Source organism: Elephas maximus, chromosome 12 (genome assembly GCF_024166365.1).
Source record: "Elephas maximus indicus isolate mEleMax1 chromosome 12, mEleMax1 primary haplotype, whole genome shotgun sequence".
Lineage (NCBI taxonomy): Eukaryota > Metazoa > Chordata > Mammalia > Proboscidea > Elephantidae > Elephas > Elephas maximus.
In genome coordinates, this window is record NC_064830.1 from 83,348,970 (window position 1) to 83,372,568 (window position 23,599).

Below are 23,599 nucleotides of genomic sequence, written 5' to 3' on the forward strand. Positions count from 1 at the left end.
CTCGGGAAGCGGCGCCGCCGGGCTCACCTTGAAGTCGCGGCTGTGCTGGGGGGTGTACTCTAGGGTCCAGAGAGCCCGTACCAGGTGCGCCAGCTGCTCGGTGACCTCGCCCTGGCCCTGCGCGCCGCGGCCTGCGGGCTGCTCGGGGTCAGGCGAGGGCTCGGAGCGCCCCGCCCGGTACTGGCCCAGCGCCAGGTACTCGGCGAAGAGCTCGGTGTTGCTGAGGCACTGCAGCGTGGCGTTCATGAAGCACGTGTTGCCGTGGTTCCGGAGCCCCGCCACCCCGGGCACCGGCTCGGCGGCGCAGGCGGGCGGCGCGGGCGAGGCGGGCGGCGGCGGGCACGGCGGAGGCGTGGGCGCGGCGGCCGGCCCGGGCGGGAAGCAGCTGCGGAGGCCGCCGCGGTCCGGGGCGGCGCCCTCCGAGCTAAGGTGCGAGAGCGTGGACAGCGTCTTGAGGACGCGGCTCATGAAGCTGCCCACCGAGCGCGCCGAGGAAGGCGAGGAGGGCGCGGCCGGCCCGGGCCCCCCAGGGCCCCCAGCGCTGCCACCGCCGCCCGCGCGGCCGCTCCGGAACAGCCGCTTGCTGAAGGAGCGCTTCTCCTTCCCGCCCGCAGCCGCCACCGGCGGCCCGGGCTCGGGCGCCGTTACCTTGGACATGGCGGCGGCCGCCGACGCTCATCACCGCGCCCGCCCGCCCGGCCCGCGGCCCCGCCACGGCCGCCGCCGCATCCCGCCGAGCCGCGCCTCACCGGGCCAGGGGACTAGGCGAGCGGCACACCTCAGAGCGCCGCCGAGCGAGCGAGCAAGCGGATGGCAGGCTGGCGGGCGGGCGCGCGCGCGGTCCGCCCAGCTGGGCCGCTCACGTGACCTGCCTCGCGGCACCGCCCGCCGCGCGCTGAAGCCACAGTGGCCGCCATGTTGGTTATGGGAACGGAGCCGCCTCTCCCATCGCATGCCATGACTCGCAGCTCCGGGCGCAGTCCTGCTGCGTGAAGCCCGAGAGGGGCCATGTCTAATGTGGGCACGGTCCAGGCCCGTAAGAGAGCGCTGGACTCCCTTAGAGTGACTGACCGGCAGAGGTGGGTCTCTACCTTTGGCGATGCGATGGCGAAGACGTTGGGAACGTGCGAGTATCAAGATGCCGCCTCTTACTAGACCCTGGAAGAGATGGTGGACATGACCCTGACCGGTATTGGGCAAGCCACCCTTGCCTGGCTCCCGGGGGACATTGCAGGTCTTGACCGCCCGCCGGTACCAGTCCAGACCCGGTCACAGGGTCTGGCACGTCCCGGCGGGGTTGCCTTTGAGGCGGCACACGGGGCACCGGGGCCACCTTAGGGTCCCAGCGAGACGATGTTATTAGAATTACCTTCCTGTCCAACTAGCCAGCAAAAGCTCGCTGAGCTCACCCATGATTCATTCATTCATTCAAGAAATCGTTACTGTGCACCTGTTATGTGCCAAGCACTGTGCTAGACGCTGTGAATACAAAGAATGAAACTAGCACTACTTCTGGGACCTTTCTGTTGCAGTGTTGCCAGATCATCTGATTTTTCAAAAGAAGGTGGAAATCCTATTTTTAACTGTTGATTCAATTAAAAAAAAAAGAAAAAAATCATTCAGGAAAAAAAACACACACACACTACACCAGTAGGCTGCTTTCAGCCCAAAAAACGTTAGTTTGTGACCTCTTCTCTGTAGGTCTCCCTTTTTTCTAACACGACTAACCTGAGTCCTGGTTACTGCAGAAGGGAGAAGTCAAGAAGGGAAAATCCTTCCCCTTTTCAAAACATGAAGCCCACCTTACACCGCATTTCCAGATAAATGGCTTTTGCCTCTAGTCTCCCATTCCATAGTGATTAGGGCCCTTATGGTGACGCCCCAGGGTGTTCTGCACCTCCACTCCAACCTCCTAGCCAAAATATCCATGCTTCACTGCCACCTGAGCTCATCTGGAAATCAGAGAGAAAGCCATCTGATAATTCATACTGAAGTGTGAATGAAATGGCCCTTGACCTTTGCAGACACTTTTGCATTTTTCCAATATTGTAACATGGGATGAGGAGGACAAAAAAGTAAATAGTGCTTGGTAGACTTTCAGGCAGTTTGACAACACTTTATTGCAATATCCAACCAGTATGTAAAATGCTTGCTTGTTTGTTTTTAGGATGTTGGAGGGACCTAGGGGCTATGGCCTTCTCTAATGTCAAGCGGACTTTGTTAGCCTCCAAGGTTAGCTTCCCTAAGCTGCTTCTATTTTTGTTCTTTATCTTTTGCACTCCTCCATTTTGGACTCACATGTTCATAGCACCCATCACACTTGCTCAAAATCTTCCGCAAAAAACTGTCAGCTCCTAGGACAGGCACTGGGTCTGTTTTGCTGCCCATCAAAGCCCAACACCGACCACAGTTCTAATAAATGTTTAGTTGAATAAATAAGTCAGCTTTAGAAGGAAGTTGAGCATAGCAAAATCTCTTCATCCCTCGTCTTTTATGCCCTGAGCCCACCTCTAATTTCAGCCACAGCTGGACGGACTATGACAGCTCCCCGCATCAAGCGCCTGCTATTTGTCTCTGCTTCTCTGCCTGAAGGTTTTCTCCAAAGCCAGGGAACTCACGGAATGGAGTGAAATAACAACTACACACATACACGCACACACACCGGGGCAAACGTCAAACTATGGGAAATAAGATATAAGAGCTAATGAGTAACCACTCCAGGCTCCCATCCCTTGGGTGGGCAACTCTGAGGTACAACCAACACCGTTCCTTGGAGAGTCTGCAGTGGGACTGAGCCCCTGTCACCCTCTGTCATGACCAGTTCAATGATGCTCTCTTTTCTGAATTTCCCTGCTTCCCAGTCACACTCTTCCTACTCCCTCACTCCTGTTTCTGGGGATTACCTCTCAAACTACCTGCATCAATCCACTCAGAATCACTTTGCTGTCACGTACTTCCAAGAAATTGAAACCATCACCAGAGTCTTGAATCCCTGGAATTCAGTACTACCAGACCTGGTGGCACAATGGTTAAGAGCTACAATGCTAACCAAAGGATCCGCAGTACGAATCCACCAGCTGCTCCTTGGAAACCGTATGGGACAATTCTACTCTGTCCTATGGGGTCTCTATGAGTTGGAATCAACTCGATGGCAATGGGTTTGGGGTCTTCTGTTGTTGTTTTGACAGGGTCAGTCTAGGATTTACCACACCCCTATGAACGTTGCCCCCTTCCCTGACCCAATACAACCTTAGTTGCAGCTTCCACTCTTCTTCGCTAGCGTGTAGCTGAAGCCCAAAATATAAACGGTATGTGGTTGTTGCTGTGTCTCAGGCTCTGATTTAAAGGGAACTCAAACTAAGACATTGAGCAAATTTGATTAGGGCTAGAAATTCTAAGCCTACACAGATCTGGAATTAGATTTTCTCTGAGCTGCTCTAAGCAATCTCTGGCCTTCTCCAGGAACAAGTCTATCCACATAACTGTCCTCTGGCTGCTTCTCAGAATGTCAGTCCTTCCTTCACTGGCATACATGCCTGGTATATACAGTAGGCACTCATAAATGTTATTTATTTTTCAATTTATTGAACTGAGAGTGAAGATCAGGTAGGAGTTTACCATCCTGCTTTTCTCTTTTGTACTGGAGCCTTAGCCTGACTATGGCCCCAATGGACAGGGCCCTACTCTTCAGTCCAAGCAAGCCTCTTGGAATCACATTGCTGTCATGAACTTCAAAGAAATTAAGACTGAACTGGCCACCAAACATGGCTCCCTAAAATTCAGTACCACCAGTTAGGGTCAAGCTAGGGTTCACCGCACCCCTTTGAACATTGCCCCCTCCCTTGACCCAACACTACCTTAGTTTCAACTTCTACCCTTCCCCACCAGTATGTAGCCAAAATACAATTGGAATAGTTCAGCAGTAATCCATAAGGGTGGTTTGCTCTGGTTACCAAAGTTCAGTAAAATAAGATTCTCTCTGATCTTCCTTGTGTGGGGAGTTGATTCTCCAATCCCCGCTTATAATCCAGCATTAATGAATTTCTTATTCTTCTCTCCCCACCCTCAGGTGGTTTGATCCAGACAGCCAGGCCTTTGCTCAAGTTGTTTCTCTGCTGTGACAACTTTCCTTGAGCCTCTTCACTTAGCTAACCCTTCCTCATCATTAGCTATTATCCCCTCCGGGAGGCTTTCCTTCCGCAGGCTCTCTTGGTTCCCCTCGGTCATGGCACTAATTTATCATACTGAAGTTCAGCTTGCAGGTCTGTCACCTTCACTAAAATGCAGGCTTCAACCCAGCAGAGACTCATCTTACTCATTATTGGGTACTTTTTTTTTTTTAGTATTATAGAGGAGCCCTGGTGGTGTGGTGGTTAAGAACTTGGCTGCTAACCACAAAGTCGGCGGTTCAAATCTACCAGCTATTCCTTGGAAACCATATGGGGTAGTTCTACTCTGTCCTGTAGTGTTATGGACTGAATTGTGTCCCCCAAAAGTGTGTATCAATGAGGCTAGGCCATGAGTCCCAGTATTGTGTGATTGTCCACCATTTTGTCATCTGATGTGGTTTTCCTATGTGTTGTAAATCCTAACCTCTGTGATGTTAATGAGGCGGGATTACAAGTAGTTATGTTAATGAGACAGGACTCAATCTACAGGATTAGGTTGTATCTTGAGTCAGCCTCTTTTAAGATATAAAAGAGAGAATTGAGCAGAGAGGAAAGGGACCTCATTACCACCAAGCAAGAAAACCAAGAGCAGAGCGCATCCTCTGGACCCTGGTTCCCTGAGATGCCCCTGGACTAGGGGGAGTTTGCTGACAAGAACTTTCTCCCAGAGCAAACAGAGGGAGAAAGTCTTCGCCTGGAGCTAGGACCCTGAATTCTGACTTCTAGCCTCCTAAATTGTGACAGAATAAATTTCTGTTTGTTAAAGCCATCCGCTTGTGGTATTTTTGTTATAGCTGCACTAGACAACTAAGGTACCTAGTAAGGTAGCAACGGGAGCAGTGGTAGTCCAGTGACAGAATTTTCTTGCTCCATGCAGTAGTCTGGGGTTCAAGTTCCAGCCAATACACCTCAACTGCAGCCACGACCTGTCTGTCAACAGAGGTTTTTGTGTTGCTATGATGGTGACTGGGTTTGGGTTTTTTATGATGGGGAACAGGTTTCAGAGGGAAAGGCCTGGCACTCTACTTCCAAAAACCAACCAATGAAAACCCTATGGATCACAACAGTCCAATCCCATTGTGCACGGAGTCACCACGAGTTGGGGACTGACTCCACCACAGCTAACAGCAACAGTAAGGTAGCAATCATACAGCATATTGTCTAGCTGGCAACGATGTATCTTTTAGAAAAAAGTTTGAACTTCTTGTTGAGGCACATGAGAACTCCTTTTCCAATCTGGCCCCTCCCACCAACCTGCCTTATTGGTCACCACTGGAACCCCAAAGTCATCCAATTCCAGCTTGGCCAGAACAGGCTTGGAGGAATCTCTAGATGGAGCCCTCAGATGGTCATTCTTTAAGACTTACCTCCCAAACACCGTTCTGTAGCAAATCTTCCATTGTCCCACCCTGCACTCGCCCCCTACCTCCAAGCTAGGGAAATGCAAATTAGAACAACAGTGTATGAATATTATCATAACCTATACCTTTTTTTTTTATATACCTTGTCCACCCCTGCAGCTATCTCCTTAGGCTGGAGGCCTGGCCCAAACGGCATGCACAGTTCATACTTTGACACCTATTGTCAAATGACCTCCAGAAAGGTTTTATCCTGCCAACGGTGAACAGAGAGCTCACATTGCCCAATCCCAAGATAGTACTGAGTATTTTCAGTCTTTTTTACATTAGCAAATTTGATGCACAAAAGATGGCATGCTAATGAGTTTTCATTTGCCATTCCTTAAGCACGAGTGAAGCTGGACATCCTCTGCTGGCCTTTCAGCTATCCAACATGTAAACAGACTTCCTATTGCCGGGATACCAAGTCAGGCAGGAGAATCCAAGCTCCTGTTACGAAAACCGAGCAGCACATGGGGAGCAGCTATTTCCCTTCCCACCCCTGGGAGCTAGAGCCCAGGAAGATGACCTAAGAAAAACCAATCAAACGCTCCCACCTGAATCCTGGCTCTGGTAGAATTGATTCGGGGTCGGTGGGAGCTAAGGCAGTGGATTAGTGAATCTGGGGCGGAGGGGAGGTGGATATATTCAGCATTGTGGCAGTGGGAATGCAGTGGTGGTAGTACCAGCGATGACAACCATGAGTGTTCACCTAGCTGTTCTATTGGCAACTCTTACCTGCGTCTGCCTCCCTGGGTTCCTGCCCAAGCTTGTTTCTGCAGTTGCTCTGTTCATTCTTTGAGCTAACCTGATAGACTTCATAAAAAACAAACCCAGTAGCCTGATAGACTTCGTACACCCCTTAGACTTCATATACATTCCTTTATTGCCGAAACTAACCAGTGTCGGTTTCTGTTGTCTACAATCAAAAAAAAATAATAATAATAACTAGTAACATTTTTTATTAGCAACTTGTGACTTACCTGTCCACATCATTTGCTCATTTTTCTCTTGGTGTGTTCCTTTTATCAACACTGGCTGATACAAGTTCTTTCACGTGAATTATATTATTCCTGGGTTTATACCATTTCATTTGGCTCTTTATCTTTCAGTCATATTTACAGTTTTTTCATGTGATGAGAGGATTTGAATTATTTGGTGTAGTTAAATTGATCAGTCTTTTTCGTAAAGATTTCTGGTTTTTTACTTTACATATTTTAGATTAACAACCCTTGCCCACTCCAAGATCTTAAAAATATTCACCTATGTTTTTGTTTAGCACTGTCGTGACTTCTATTTCTTTTTTATCTTTAATGTTGGCTCTCTCTCGTATTTATTTTTGTCTAATAAATGAGGTATAGCCCCTGGGTAGCGCTAACAGTTAAGCTCTCAGCTACTAACTGAAAGGTTGGCAGTTTGAATCCATCCAGAAGTGCCTTGGAAGAGAGGCCTGGTGATCTACTTCCAAAAGGTCACTAAAAAACCCAAACCCCTTTGCTGTTGAGTCGATTCTGTTACAGCCATAAAAAATCCTATGGAGAGCAGTTTTACTCTGAAACACATGGAGTAGCCATGAGTCAGAATTGACTTGACGGCAAGTGGCTTGTTTTTTGTGGTAGAAATGTGGTAGGTATTTTGATGGTTTCCTCCCTACATGGCTAGTCAGTAATCTCACCACCATTAATAATAATAATACCAAACCCACTGCCACTGAGTCAATTCCAACTCAAAACAACCCTATAGGATGGAGTAGAACCACCCCATGGGGTTTCCAAGGCTGTAAATCTTTACCGAAACAGACTGCCACACCTTTTTCCAGCAGAGCGGCTGGTGTGTTTGAGCCACCAACCTTTTGGTTAGCAGCTGAGTGCTTTAACCACTGTGCCACCAGGGCCTCCTAAGGTGGGCCCAGACCCTTCAAAAAACCAGTTGCTGTCAAATGGGGTAAATAAACCCTCAGGTGGTTAAAAAGAAAAGAAAAACAGTTGTTGTTATGTCAATCCTGACTCATGGCAACCCCAACTTATGGTGACCCTGACTCATGGAAACCTCCTGGTGCATCAGAGTAGATCTGTGCACCATAGGATTTTTTGGATGTAGATCACAGCCCTTTTTCTGAGGCACCTCTAAGGAGACTGTAGCCTCCACGCTTTTGGTTAGCAACCAAGCACGTTAACTATTTGCACCGACCAGGCAGGCTCTAGAAGCTGGAACAGGCCAGGAAATGGATTCTCCCCCAGAGCTTCCACAAGAAACATGGCCCTCAGGATCTGTTAGACAATAAATTTGTGTCGTTCTAAAAAAATTTAAAAATAGTTTAGCTTTTTCCCACTGCTTTAAAATGCCACTTTTGTCACACCTTAAACTCCACAGCCGTGTAAAGTTTTTAAAAAATCCGTTCTGTCCTGTCGATGGATCTCTATATTCCAGGACAATAACCCGTTGCTGTCAAACCAATGGCAACTCATAGCAACCCCACAAGACAGAGTAGAACTGCCCCGTAGGGTTTCCTAGGCTGTAATCCTTACAGTGGAGCAGCTGGGGTTCGAACCACCGATCTCTGGGTTAGCAATGGAGTGCTTAACCACTGCACCACCAGGGTTTCTTTCCAGGACAATAGAGGTTAAGAGTTTTTTAAAAATGTTTGCTAGGGCAGTACCTCCTAGGATTTTTTTGGCTGTTTTGTTTACTTATTCGCTCAGATGAATTTAATCCTTTGGGAGCATTAAATTAGACTAATTTAGGGAAAATTGACTTCATCACAATATTTATCTTCTTACTTGGAAATAAAATTATAAAAGGCTTTTTATATCCGACAGTAGAGAATCATAGTTTCCTTCCGCAGGTCTTGCATATTTCTTAATGAGTTTATTTCTATTCGTTGCTATTAAAAATGGATATTTTAAGGCCATTATATTTTCGGTTGTTTGTCTACAGGACAAAAATTCTTTTTGTAACCAGCCACAGCAAAGTACTTTTGTTCTTTCTCATAACTTTCAGTTGATTTTCTTGGGTTTTTCAGGCAGTCACATCGATGCCTCTTCTTTTATAATATTTGTACCTCATCTTTTTTTTTTTTCTTTTCTTTTATCTAATTGCCCTTCCAGAATTCTGTTAAGTAATAGTAATGAGAGTGGAAAGCCTGTAGGTTCCTGACATTAATAGCGATACTTCCAGTGCTTGACCATTAAGCATGGTGCTTGCTTTTGGTTTGAGATATATATTATTTATTGCATTAAAGCAGTATCCATTTATTCCTACTTGAGAAAGAGTTATCAGAAACGGATCTTACATTTTATCAAATGCTTTCTGGGCATCAAGATGAGCATCTACTTTTTTCTCCTTTGACCTATATACCCATCATAGGTTCTTCATTGCAAACAACATAAACCACATCTAGCTAACTTAAACAGAAAAGGAATTTCTTGAAGGAATATTCTTGGGCAACTCACAGGACTGTCAGAAAAGCTTCAGAATCAGACTTGGGAAACCAAGGAAGGCTGAAGATTGCCAGGATCCTGCCCCATAAAATCCTGCTTAACATGCCATGTTGGCTCCATTAGTGAAGCTGGACGCTTGCTGCTGCCACCGAGCACAGCACCACAACTGGCCACTTGAAGCCACACTGTGGAACTCTTGATTCTACTGCAGCCACTATGTGTAATCTGGAATAATTTCTGATTGTCCCTGAACTTTTGCCATCACACCTTCAAAATTCTAAGCCCAAAATGGAAGCTTTCATTTGGTCGGACTAGGTCCTAGGTCTGGGTTCTAGCTGCTGCTGGAAAGTGGGGGAGCGGCCATGATTTTTCTGCAGCTTCCATAGTGGAAGCCAGAGCTGCCTCCCATCTATATTGAGATTCCTCTTTCCTACAAAAAGAAGATTTTTAATGCTGGGCAGCCGAAAATGACAAATGTCCACTGCAACCTATTCATGTGGTGTGGTATGTGGATAACTTCCCTACATTCCTTAAATAAACCACATGTGGCTCATGGTATAGTATAATTTAAATGTATTGCTTTATCTGTGTGCTCACATTTCATGTAGAATTTTATATCTGTTTTTCTAGGAGCGCTAGCTTGCAGTGTGTGTGGGGGGTGTGTGTGCATGCATGTGGTACACACATATGTATGCACTTTTAAAAACAACTGTGAAGTTTTCCTATTTTCTTTAGGCTCTGGAACAATGTAGGTGATCTATTTTCAAAGGTTATAAGAATTCTCTGGATCTGAGGGGGGGTGCAGTTCTTCTAAAATATTTTGTAATTTCATCCGTCAGTATTGGTCTGTGTAGATTTTCTTTCTCTTCTTAGAGTCATTTTAGTAATTTTATTTTCCTAGAAAATCACCCAGGTTTTCCAATTCATTAGCAAAAGTTTACAAAGAATTGTCTCAAGATTCAACTTCCTTTTTTTTTTTTAAGTTCAAGACCACAGAATTGAGTTTAAGCATCTTCTTCAGTTAGTGACTCTGTTATCACTGGTGTGTGGTCATGGCCTCCCCTGTCCCTCTTTCACTTGTTCTTTGCTAAGATATTTACTAAGCTCCAGGATTGTAGCCAACACTGTTACTCCACCACGTCTCCTTAGATCCTTTTACCACTTCTGTGCACCTATAGCCAGCTCCTGTGTGCTTTGCTTCTATGGGCTGCACCTATGACCTGTGACCCCCTTCTGAGGTCTGCCTTCCAACTACTGGTTCTACTTCACCTGCACATGCAGAGAGCTGAAAATGCCTGGGGTGGTGTCTCCTGGAGTAGACCTTAGCCAGTGTCTCTTGGATACCCTAAACCAAACCCGTTGTCATCAAGTCATTCTGACTCATAGCAACCCTACAGAACAGAGTAGAACTGCCTCACAGGGTTTCCAAGGGGCGACTGGTAGATTCGAACTGGTGACTTTTTGATTGGCAGCTGAGCTCTTAACCACTATGCCAGCAGGTCTCCTCCTGTTGGGTGCAGGAGTATGGAAGCCCAGCTTCCTTGCCTCCAGGCAGGACAAATTCTGAGACGTAATTTACATTTTAGAGCTCCCTGCAGGGTTAGGCTGAAGGCACTCTTTCCAGGACTTGCCCCAAATTACATCTTCACTTGACATCTTCCTCTTCCTTGATCAGCTTCCCCTTCCCTGCTCCTTACTGGTTTCTTCCGGGAACTCTTCCTTAATAAAGTACTTGCATATGAATTCTTGTCTGAGAGTCTGGCTCTGAGAAGTCAGTCCAACAAAAAAAAACACAAAGATGATTTAATCTAGTTCCTGCCCTTGAAGATTGGCGTGCCAACTAATAAATTACACTATAACACCTGGACACTGAAACCCAGGTGGAAATGAAATCTTATGAGAATATAGAAGATGTGATTAATAACTAAGTAGTGAGGAGATGGAAACCCTGGTGGTACAGTGGTTAAGAGCTACGGCTGCTAACCAAAAAGTCGGCAGTTCAAATCCACCAGGTGCTCCTTGGAAACTCTATGGGGCAGTTCTACTCCATCCTGTAGGGTTGCTATGAGTAGGAATCGCCTCAGTGGGAACAGGTTTAGTGAAGAGACGGTGAATACTTCATTTAGAAAGTGTTAATCCGTCTGGGTTTTGAAGGATGAAAAGGAATTGACCTAACAGAAAATGTAGCATGGAGGTGGAGTATTACAGGCAGGGACTAAATGGGCAAAAACTTATGATTACAAGTAACATGTGGCTCTTACACTTTAGGAATTCAAAACGTAGCGAGTGAATTTGGGAAGCCAAACAGGTAATCAGAGAAATTATAATGCAAGAGAAAAATAAGACCTAGAAATAAACAAGGTATTGTGATGTCTCAGAAGGAACCCTGGTGGTGTGGTGTTTAAGCACTCAGAAAGCGCTTGGCTGCTAACAAAAAGGACAAGGGTTTAAACCCACCAGCTACACTGCAGGAGAAAGGTACTCTGCTCCCCTAAGGATTATAGCCTAGAAACTCTACGGGACAGTTCTACTCTGCCCTATAGGATCACTATGAGTCAGAATCAACTCAACGCAATTGGTTTGGTTTCTAAGGTTTTTGCTTCTTCAAAGCAAGCTGAGGCCTGTCAGCCAAAAAAAAACTTGCCAGTGCCAAACTCAAATTTGTTCACATCCCATTGTTTCGAAAATAGCCCAAATAAGCAGATTTTTAGCCGCTCAGAACCTCTCTGTTTTACATACCCTTAGAAATTGCACCCCAAATTCGCTAGCCCTGTTGTTGTTGTTAGCTGTCCTTGAGTCAGTTCTGACTTATGGCGACCCCATGTGTATCAGAGTAGAACTGTCCTCCATAGTGTTTTCAAGGCTGTGACATTTCAGAAGCAGATTGCCAGAACTTGCTTGCAAGGCACACTGGGTGGGTTTGAACTGCCAACCTTTTGTTTAGTAGTCCAGTACTCAACAATTTGTGATACCCAGGGACTCCATGCTAATCGTAGATAAGATAAAATCCTGTAGTTAAAGGGATCTAAGATGGTTCTAAGAGTTTGTTGGTGGTTCAGTGGTAGAATTCCCACCTTCCATGTGGGATGTTGTTGTACGCAGTCCAGTCAATTCCAACTCACGGTGACCCCATGTGTTACAGAGTAGGACTGCCCCACAGGGTTGCCTAGGCTGTGATCTTTATGGGAGCAGATCACTGGTGGGTTTGAACCACTGACCTTTTGGTTAGCGGCTAAGCACTTAACCACTGTACCACCAGGGCTCCTTTCCCCGTGTTCAATTCCCAGCCAATACACCTCACTTGCAGCCACTACCTGCCTGTCACTGGTGGATTGCATGAACAAATTTCAGTAGTGCTTACAGACTAAGACAGACTAGGAAGAAAGACCTGGCAGTCTACTTCCGAAAATCAGCAAATGAAAACCCTATGGATCACAAGGGTCTGATTCCCAACCAATCATGGATGTGGTGCAGGACTGGTCACCATTTTGTTCAGTTGTGCATGGGGCCACCATGAGTTGGGAGCTCACTTGACATCAGCTAAGAACAAGGTGCTACTGCCTCTGGAGTCCTCTGACCCAGAGACTCCATCCTTGCTACAGAAGGATGTCACCAAGACATCCATAAGCCTTCCCGCTTTTCTTCTCTTCCCCAGGCTGGCGACCACCTGGGCCGCCTGCCTCCAAAAAGCCTTCTGCTCTGGGGGACAGCCCCCCTGCATCCATCAGCCTGAATAAATAGCTTGTTGTTCAACGCTATCTCTTATCATGTCTTTTTCCTTAATCAGTCCCAAATCCCCTCCACTACACGGCCAAAATAAGAGAATTGTGAGATTCATTCTATTGTAAACATTTGACAAGTGCTTGCATGCTCACTATGTGACAGATGTCTGTTCAATACACTAGAGACGCAGCAGTGAAAACACAGAGTGCTTGCTGGTGGAATTTTCACTCTAGAGAGAGGCAACAGAAAAATGCAAATAAACAAAATATAATATAATTTAATATAATAAGCTATATTATACTACTCATTCAGTAGGAGAAACAAAGTTGATACATGCTACAATATGGATTGAACTGGAAGCCATTATGCTAAGTGAACTAAGCCAATCACAAAAGGACCAATATTATATGACTCGACTTATACAAAAAGATAAGAAAAGGCAAATGTATAGACAACTAAGTTTATTAGTGGTTACCCAGGGATGGAAGGGAGAGCGAAAGGTGTGGGGAGGTTAACGATGATGGAAATATAACTTTGATTAAGGGTAGGATTGTACAACCAATTATTGAAATTTCTGTTAACAAGTTGTATACCTGTAAAAAGTTGAATTGGCAAAAATCGTGTGATAGATATATTTACAACAACAACAACAAACGAGTAGCTGCTGGGGCTGTTCATATACAACCAAAATCCTCACATATTTGGTTTCTTCATTGGGAGGTTTAGGGTCATGGTATTGTGGGACATCCCAGTTAAGTGGTCTAATAACATGTTTAGTGCTTCTGTTCTACCTCCTAGTTGGTTGCATAGTGCCTGAAGCCTTAAAAGCTTGCAAGTAGCCATTCAAGGCACAACAATTGGTCTCTATTCACCTGGAGCCACAAATGAAGAAGGAAAGTCAGGAATAGAAGGAGGATATGGGATATGTGGCTAATAACCTCCATGAACAACTGCTTCCTTTGCCATGAGACCAGAAAAACCGGATGGTGCCCAGCTACTGTTATTGAATGTTTCGATCAAAGGTTCTATAGACGAACCTTGATCAAAAAGGGGAAAATGCTGAACAGAATTTCAAATTCTCATGGATACCAGACTTTCTGGAGCCAGGGGGGTTGGATGAACCCTGAAACTATTGTCCTGAGATAATCTTTAAACCTTAAACCAAAAATATCCCCTGAAGTCTTCTCAAAACCAAACAACTGTTTAGCTTAACTAGTAAAAAAAAAAGTCTGCCTTGAGCATTATGCTCTTTTAAAAGCTATCTATACGGGATCAGATTGAGAACAACAACTTGAAAGATTAGATACGAGCCTTAGGGAGTCAGTGAATTTGTTAATGGGGGAGGAACAACTCAGAAAAGGAGGATGAGAATGGTTGCACAACTCGAAGAATGTAATCAGTGTCACTAAATGGTACATGTAGAAACTGTTGAATTGGTGTACCTTTTGCTGTGTATATTCACAACGACAACAAAATAAATACAATTATATAAGAAGGGGGAGGGCATAATCACATCAGACTTTCAAGAGCAACACAAAAAGCTAAAACACAATGAAGTAATGCCCTCAAAATAGTAACAGAAAATTACTTCCAATCTAGAATTTATCCCCAGACAAACTACCAATCAAGTATAAGGATGAAATAAAAGTGTTTTCCTGCAAGGCCTCAAAAAATGCACTTCCCATGACTTCATGACTTCTCATGACTTTTCAGGAATTTATTGGAAAATATAGTCAAACAAAATGAGGGATTAATCCATGAAGACTGACGGGACTGCCAGGATGCAGAAAACCTGATACATAGAGAGGTTAAAGAAAATTCCAGAACGCCTAGAAAACAACCAGTTAAGACTGAGTAAAATTACAGAAGACTCCAGGAGAGACGTGTCCAAGCATGAAAAAAGCGAAACGTGATGTGTCTGGCTACATGAAGAAATGGAGTTCTGATTGAGAGTTTTAAAATAATTAGCGAAAATGACATAGAAAACTAAATAAGCAAAAACCAGAAGCTGTAGCTCCAAGAAAAACACAAAAGTTGACTAAGGGAGGAAATATAATCATAGTACATGACCTGGATCAGTATGGAATAATATTTACAAAGTCATAATAACATAAAGCACTAAGATAAATAAAAGCTGTGCTTTAATTAACTAGATTGAGTGGGTGGCAGGAATGTGCAATGCTAAATTCTTTCCACACTGTGGTTGTCACCACTAGTTGCCCATCTAATGTTTATTCTCCTCTTACGATTTGCCAATAGAACTGACTTTATTTAGGGAAGTAATCTAGCCAGCTTAAAGATTCCATTTTCCTCTCCCTCGCAGCCAAAACAGTTCTAATTACTGAAACAGGAGCCTATAGGAATTTCTGAGAAACCTTTCTTTTCTGATCTCAGTGCTATCCCTTCCACCTGTCGTTTGCTTCCTCTTCCTTCCATGAAAACAGATTTCACCCTGGGGGTGCAATAGCCATCTTGTGACACTGAGGATGAAAACCACGTCCAAGGATGGTGAACACTACCTGTTTGTCAGTTTGTTGCACTGTGATGGTTTGCATATTGCATATGCTGGAAGCAGGGTCACCCATGGTCGTCAAGTCTCAGTGGAGTTTTCAGACTAAGACAGACTAGGAAGAAAGGCCTGGTGATCTGCTTCTGAAAATTAGCTACCAAAAACCCTATGGATCACAACAGAATATTGTCCAATATAGTGCTGGAAGACAAGCCCCTTAGGTTGGGAGGCACTCAAAATACTCAGTGGCCACAACAATGAAGTTAAGTATCCCAATGATGGTGAGGGTGGAAGGATCGAGCAAAGTTTCTTTCTTTTGTGTGTTGGATCACCATGAGTTGAAACTGACTCGACAGCAACTAATAACAAGGATAGTGGAGCAGAAAGAAAACAGACCAGTCCTTGATGACATCCTTGAGGTGCTATACTAACTTCTATGTATCGGTTCTCCATCTGTATAAATTGTCAATTTGAGATGCTTTAAACAAATGAAATCATGTAATATGCAACCTTTTGAAATTTTCTTTTTTCATTAAGCTTAATGCTCTTGAAATCCATCCAAATTGTTGCATGAATCAATATTTCATTCCTTTTCTTTTTGCCGAGTAGAGTTTCTTTGTATGGAAATACCATACAATGAGTTTGTTTAGCCATTCACCCACTGAAGGACATTTGGGTTCTTCTTAGTTTTTAGCTTTTACGAACAAAACTTCTATGAACATTCATGTACAGGTATTTGTTGAGCAAAGGTTTTCACTTCTCTGGGATATAATTGCTGGGTTGTATGGTAAGAGCATGTTTAGCTTTATTTAAAAAAGAAAAAAAAAACTGCCAAACTCTTTTCCAGAGTGGTTGTACCATTTTACATCCCCACCAGCAATGTTGGAAAGATGCAGGTGCTCTTCATTCTTGCCAGTAAACATTCATTTTTAATACATATATTCGAGTTATACATTTTCACCTGAGTACTGCTTGAGTTGTATCCTCTGGACACAGCTGTTTAAGTTACTGTTTATTGGGGCTCCTAGCACTTACAGCCAAATGAAATATTAACTAGCTACCTTTTGCACAACTCCAGGAGGTACCAGTAGCATCATGGCCTAGGGTTTTTAAAAACAAAAATTGAAAGCTTCTATTAGATTTTTTTCTCACATTAGATGTCTCAAATTCAGCTAGGGTGAAAAAACCTGACTGGGATGGTCTGGAGAAAACTGGGAACCTTTCCAAAAACGTTATTCTCGCTTTAAACATTTTTATAATTTTTGCTTACTTACATCATGTTTTAATGAAAACCTACTGGTTGAATGAAATAAGGGAAAATATCTACAGATCAAAAGGAATAGATATAATTTATAGCCATTAAAAAAGAATAAAATACCTCTTTACAGATTCGCATGGAAAGATTACTACAATCTGTAGTTTTTTTTTTTTTTTTAAAAGATGACAGCAACATATAAGCCCATTTAGGTAATATAAGTACTAGTCTGCATTTACGTAAATTTTTTAACTCAAAAAGAATACACAAAATTGTTAATAATGAGATGGAATTTTGTGTCTGGGGTAAGGATTCTTTAGCAAGATCTTCATTTTTTCTATGTTATTTAACATTTTTACCACAATTAATATTTTCAAATAATATTTAAGTACATTTCAATTTTTTAAAAAAATAGGCAACTGAAAAAAGCATCAACAGCTATTGAAATAGCAAAACTCTCTCTTGATAATCTGAGTTTATTATTTGCTAAGAGATACTTAAAAACGTTGTGAGGATCAATCAGTTCTGAGTAAGCTATTGATCAGACCATGGAGTCGGACCATTAACTTCATCAGTGGATATGAATTACGAACCTGGAAACACACATATTATGTCAATGGACAAATATTGCTAAATATCCTACTTCTTATTTTTTTAGCTTTTTATTACAAAATTTTTCGAATGTATAGAAAAGTTAAAAATAGTACATGGAACATAAAATCTTTTTTCTTTTTTTTCAATAAAAACAGAAAAATCTCAGCTCTCCTAGAGCTTCTACTTTAGTGAATGCTAGCCTATATTCTTTTTCCTCCAGAGTCTGAAATTTCTAGTCCATGTTCTCACTCTGACAGGCTCCTCTCCTTCATCCTTCCTACTGCATCCATCCCAAAGCTGTAAATGGCATTTTGGGTTGATGGCCATCCCATTAGAGACCTCCTGAAAGAAGCCATGACTGCATCAGAGACTGCTGTCCACGGTGCTGATCATCTGAAGTCAGCTTCCTGCAAGAAAGAAAGAATCAGGAAAATCATTATGAAATCCACAAAAGGATGAATCTGAGGATCCTGACTCCTGCCTCCCAGTGAACAAGGAGAGTGAGGATCCCAAAAATACTGAGTTAATGACCATGCACAAAAAGAGAGCCTTGATTCTATCCTGATAGGGCAAGACAGCATCCACGAGAAGTAAGGGACATCATTCCAGAATGGCAGGAATCCCGGAAACAGCCAAAGTGGGGAGCAAGCTTACTTATCCTCACTGGGTTCCTGTACTTATCCAGTTCTGTGCCTGTGAAGTCTAAGCCCTAGGACTTTCTAATAGCATCTTAACCAAGCTTTCTAAACCACTTAAGATTCCCTTTGACTCTCAAGAAGATTTAAGTTTTCCTCCTATTTCTCATGGTTGGTCTCCTGAGTCACTGAACCCTAACACTGGCCCTCTAAAACTAAGAAACTCTACAGAGATGTTACAAAAAGTTCTAAGGGGCATAAATACATTTTAGAAAAAGTGATACACTGAAGAAGCCAAGAGACAAGAGTGCTTCAATGAGACAATTATCAGTTGTAAATGCCAAAGAAGGCAAAATAAGGAGATTATAAAAGTCCAGATGCTTTTTCAACTCATAATTCGTTCCTATTCTGATTTTGCTCTGAAGGAAACACCCTTTCCTCACTCTCAGCCCATGTGTTTTGCATGAAACTGACTGTACCATATTGGCTCCAGAGGTGGAACCTGTAATACAAACCTAAGCCAATCAGTGATTTTCATTATTCTAGTCATGTTGCTCAGTTAGGGGTTGGAACATGCTTCAGGCAAGGCAGTAAAGCTCAATCAGGACCACTGGTGCTAGATTCAGAGTTATGTATATGCAGGGGCTGGAGTCGATGCAGCCATCTTGTGGCTACATTGGCCAAAAAATGGAGTGAAAAGTAGGGCCAAGATTAATGGCAGAGAAACCAGGTCTGGGTGACATTTTTTGAATCCAGGTTTAAGTTGGACCTGAGGCCAGACCTCCCCCACCCTCCCCGTTCATGAGCCAATTTGTTACATGCTTAAACCTAAACCAGTTAAGGGTTGTTTGGTTTGGATACTTTCAAAGTCCTACTTGAATTAGAGTACAATTAGAATTAAGTACCAGAAGTGAGATGTTTCAAATGATGTATGCTAAAACATAGAATTGGCAGGGTCAAGTAGGTGGGGTGGAAGGTAGCAAAAACTCTGACACAGCTGGGAAGTTGGCAAGCCTTTTCATGTGTTAGCAAAAGAGCTGGTTAAACTCTTTCCAGGGAAAGATTTTCATTGGCTGCTTGTGGTAGCATGACCTTCCCTGAGCCAACTGCAGCCAGAAAGAAAAGTATTATGATTGGCACTGGGGTAGGGTCCCTACTAGAATCACATAGAGGTAAGGTAGGGGCCAGATAGGTTCCCAGGAAAATGTAGGCTCTTTTGTCAGCAGAAAGTGGAATGCATTCCAGGTAGGCAAGTAAAACCTATCCCACCAGAAAAATGTTCCTGTGATAGTTTTCCTGTGTATGCCTTCAATAAACCTCCATCACCAAAGATAAAAATTATTATTCAAATTTATACACCAACCACTAAGGCCAAAGATGAAGAAACTGAAAATTTTTACCAGGAGTCTGAAATTGATCGAACATGCAATCAGGATCGATTGATAATTAGTGGCAATTGGAATGCAAAAGTTGGAGACAAAGAAGGATAGGTGGTTGGAAAATATGATCTTGGTGAGAGGAATGATACCAGAGATTGCATGATAGAATTTTGCAAGACCTACAATTTCTTCGCTGCAAATACTTTTCTCACCAATATAAACAGTGACTTTATACCAAAAAAAAAAAAAATTTTTTTTTTTTTGTACACCTGGACCTTGCCAGATGGAATACACAGGAATCAAATCAACTACATCTGTCAGAACAAGGCTGGGGGCCGACTGTGGAACAGACCATCAGTTGCTCATATGCAAGTTCAAGTTGAAACTGAAGAAAATTAGAACAAGTCCATGAGAGCCAAAGTACGACCTTGAGTATATCCCACCTGAATTTACAGAACATCTCAAGAATAGCTCTGACATTTTGAACACTAATGAGTGAAGACCAGACAAGTTATGGAATGACATCAAGGACATCATACATGGAGAAAGCACGAGGTCATTAAAAAGACAAGAAAGAAAGAAAAGACCTAAATGGATGTCAGAAGAGACTCTGAAACTTGCTCTTGAATGTAGGGTAGCTAAAGCGAAAAGAAGAAATGATGGAGTAAAAGAGTTGAACAGAAGATTCCAAAAGGTGGCTTGAGAAGACAAAATAAAATATTATAATGCCATGTGCAAAGACCTGGAGATAGAAAACCAAAAGGGAAGAACACGCTCGGCATTTCTCAAGCTGAAAGAACTAAAGAATAAATTTAATCCTCGAGTTGCAATACTGAAGGATTTTACAGGGAAAATATTAAATGATGCATGAAACATCAAAAAAACATGCTAGGAATACACAGTCACTATACCAAAAATAAGTGGTCGATGTTCAAACCATTTCAGGAGGTAACATATGCCCTGGAACTGATGGTACTGAAGGAAGAGGTCCAAGCTGCACTGGAGGCATTGGTGAAAAACAAGGCTCCAGGAATTGATCGAATACCAATCGAGGTATTTCAGCAAACGGATGTAGCAATGAAGTGCTCATTTGTCTATGCCAAGAAATTTGGAAGACAGCTACCTGGCCAACTGCCTACAAGAGTTCCACATTTATGCCTATGCCCAAGAAAGGTGACCCCACCGAATGTGGAAATTATCAAACAATGGGTTTTATCATTAAAAGTACATGCAAGTAAAATTTTGCTGAAGATCATTCAATAGTTACTGCAGCAGTATATCGACAGGGAACTGCCAGAAACTCAAGTTGGATTCAGAAGAGGACGTGGAACCAGGGATATCATTGCTGATGTCAGATGGATCCTGGCTGAAAGCAGAGAATACCAGAAGGATGTTTACCTGTGTTTTGTTGACCATGCAAAGGCATCTGAGTGTGTGGATCATAACAAATTATGGATAACATTGCAAAGAATGGGAAGTCTAGAACACTTAATTGTGCTTGTGAGGAACCTGTACATAGATCAAGAAGCAGTCGTTCAAACAGAGTAAGGGGATACTGCGTGGTTTAAAGTCAGGAAAGGTGTGTGTCAGGGTTGTATCCTTTCACCATACTTATTCAATCTGTATGCTGAACAAATAATACGAGAAGCTGGACTACATGAAGAGAAATAGGGCATCAGGATTGGAGGAAGACTCATTAACAACCTGCAATATATAGATGAAACAACTCTGCTTGCTGAAAGTGAAGAGGGCTTGAAGCAGTTAGTGATGAAGATCAAAGACCACAGTCTTCAGTATGGATTACACCTCAACGTAAAGAACATAACTGCCTCTAATCCTGCCTCATTAATATCAAAGAGGTAGGATTTACAACACATAAGAAAATCACATCAGATGACAAAATGGTGGACAACCACACAATACTGGGAATCATGGCCTAGCCAAGTTGACACACACATTTCGGGGGGGCATAATTCAATCCACAACCCTGAGATAACTAATGAGGTCCAGGATACAGGATAGTCTCTATTTCCTCATTAGTTCAAATTCCCCCTTTTCCCTTTTAGTAGCACAAGGCCCTTGTTGGTGTCATCTGGCACAGACAAATGTTCCCCAGAAGAATTGTACATACTATATCTGGAACTGGATATGTAATACACTCCCTTAAGGAACAGAATATGGCATTATGCCATCCAAGAGGGAAGACTGGATTTTTTTATCCTTTATACTAGTTAAGAGAGCCCTGATGGCACAGTGGTTAAGAGCTTGGCTGCTAACCAAAAGGCCAGCAGCTCGAATCCACCAGCTGCTTCTTGGAGACTCTATGGGGCAGTTCTACTCTGTCCTATAGGGTTGCTATGAGTTGGACTCAACTCGATGGCAGTGGGCTTGGATTGGGGATATTACTTAATATTCTTTTGGTTTCTAGTGAGAGAAACCCAGATCAAAATGTGTTAAGCACGATAGCCAATTTATTGGCTCACATGACAAAAAATCCAGGAGATGGGCCTAACTTTAGGTAGTGGTGGGTCCAGAGCCTGATATTTTATCATTGGGATGGAAACTTCCTTCATCTCTCAGCTCTGCTTTTCTCTGTGTTGGCTTCACTCCCAGGCCGCATGTAATATTTCTCACAGCTCCTGGGTCACAAGTCTTTTATGCTAGTAGCCCCAACAGAAAGACAAGTTTTTCTTTGGAATTTTCCAGCAAATGCCCTGTGCTGTCTTCTCACTGGATTGAAATGAAGCCCATGCTACCTTTGAATCAAACACTAGGACTGAAGTTATGAGATAAGGTGATTGGCATGACCTAGAGCCAGAGTGAAGTCAACTAAACTTGAACCACATGGACTGAGAGAGGGGATAGAAAATTTCCCAAAGCAAATTCAGGTATGTTTCCAGAATAAGAGGAAAGGAATGTTGACAGGCAAAAACAGATGATCACTATACCATTGCTTTTGGAAAGTAAGTCTACAAAATCTGTGTACCAGAAATAATAACACTGGCATTCCCTGAGAATTGCCCACCCACCCATAGTGGTGGACATCTACGTCCATATTTGTTCTATTTGTCTCTACCCTCATGGTGCTGGCTAATTGGAACAGGGTAAGGATACCAGACCCAAAGAAGCTGAGTCACTGGCACACCAGTGGCCAATCAAATTCTTTCTGGGGATCCATTGAGACTGAGAGAGGGTTTGAGAACTCAAGAAAGCCTGCAGAAACCCCCTCTTGACAGATTCAGAACATTCCTGGTTTCCAGTCTCCTGAGGCCTTATTTATGTTTCTTTGGATTCTGTAAAATACCCATTCTTACATCAACTTAGTAATTTATTCTTTTGCTTAAGCTATTTGGAGTTCTTTTCTGCTACTTAAAACCGAATGACTTTACTAAGATTAATTTCAGGGACAAGATAACCATAGTTTTGAGAAAGGTCTAGCTGATATTGAATGTGAGGGAGCTCTGAACTTGGCTCCCAGTAGCTGGGTTTTTTTAGACTCTGGGGTCTCCTATCAGTGGTTTGCTGCTGGGCCTGTCACTTGTCGCAATAGTCCAAGGCTTCTATTTGAGTGAAGTATCAGTTATCAGGAACCTGTACATAGACCAAGAGGCAGTCATTTCAGTAGAATAAGGGGATACTGTGTGGTTTAAAATCAGGAAAGGCACGCATCAGGGTTGTGTCCTTTCACTACACTTATTCAATCTGTATGCTGAGCAAATAATCCAAGATGCTGGGTTATATGAAGAATGAGGCATCGGGATTGGAGGAAGACTCATTAACAACCTGCAATATGTAGATGACACAACCTTGCTTACTGAAAGTGAAGGGCACTTGAAGCACTTATTGATGAAGATCAAAGACTACAATCTTTAGTATGAATTATACCTCGGCATAAAGAAAACAAAAATCCTCACAACTGGACCAATAAGCAACATCATGGTAAACAGAGAAAAGATTGAAATTGTCAAGGATTTCATTTTATTTGGATCCACAATCAATACCCATGGAAGCAGCAGTCAAGAAATCAAATGGCGTATTGCATTGGGCAAATCTGCTGCAAAAGGCCTCTTTAAAGAGTTCAAAACAAAGATGCCAGCCAAAAGCAGAGATAAGAAGGCAAGGAGGGGAGGGGAAGCTAGTTAATGGAAATAGAACAAACAGAAAGAAAATAATGAGTCTGTTGTCACACTGTGAAAGTTGTAACCAATGTCATGGAAAAATTTGTATAAAAATTGTTAAATGAGAAACGAGTTTGCTGTGTAAACTTTCACCTAAAACACAATAAAATATGTTAAAAAAAAAAAAAAAAGCAAAGAAGTCACTTTGAGGACTAAGGTAAGCCTGACCCAAGCCATGGTATTTTCATTTGCCTCATATGCATGGAAAGATGGACAATGAGTAAGGAAGACCAAAGAAGAATTGATGCCTTTGAATTATGATGTTGGAAAAGAATATTGAATATACCATGGGCTGCCAAAAGAAGGACAAATGTGTCTTG

At 43.1% G+C, this 23,599-nt stretch overlaps 1 protein-coding gene across 3 annotated transcripts in view; it reads right to left on the minus strand.

Annotated features, from left to right (window-relative positions):
- Positions 1-816, minus strand: part of USP31 (ubiquitin specific peptidase 31) — a 100,908-nt gene extending 100,092 nt beyond the window's left edge. For all 3 annotated transcript variants that reach the window (XR_007519557.1, XM_049903037.1, XM_049903036.1), the window contains exon 1: positions 28-816. Coding sequence is in view for 2 of the 3 variants with exons in the window: in XM_049903037.1 (XP_049758994.1) it covers positions 28-657 (630 nt within the window). In the remaining variant the exon portion in view is untranslated. The remainder of the gene's footprint in view (positions 1-27) is intronic.
- Between the last annotated feature and the right edge of the window lie 22,783 nt (positions 817-23,599).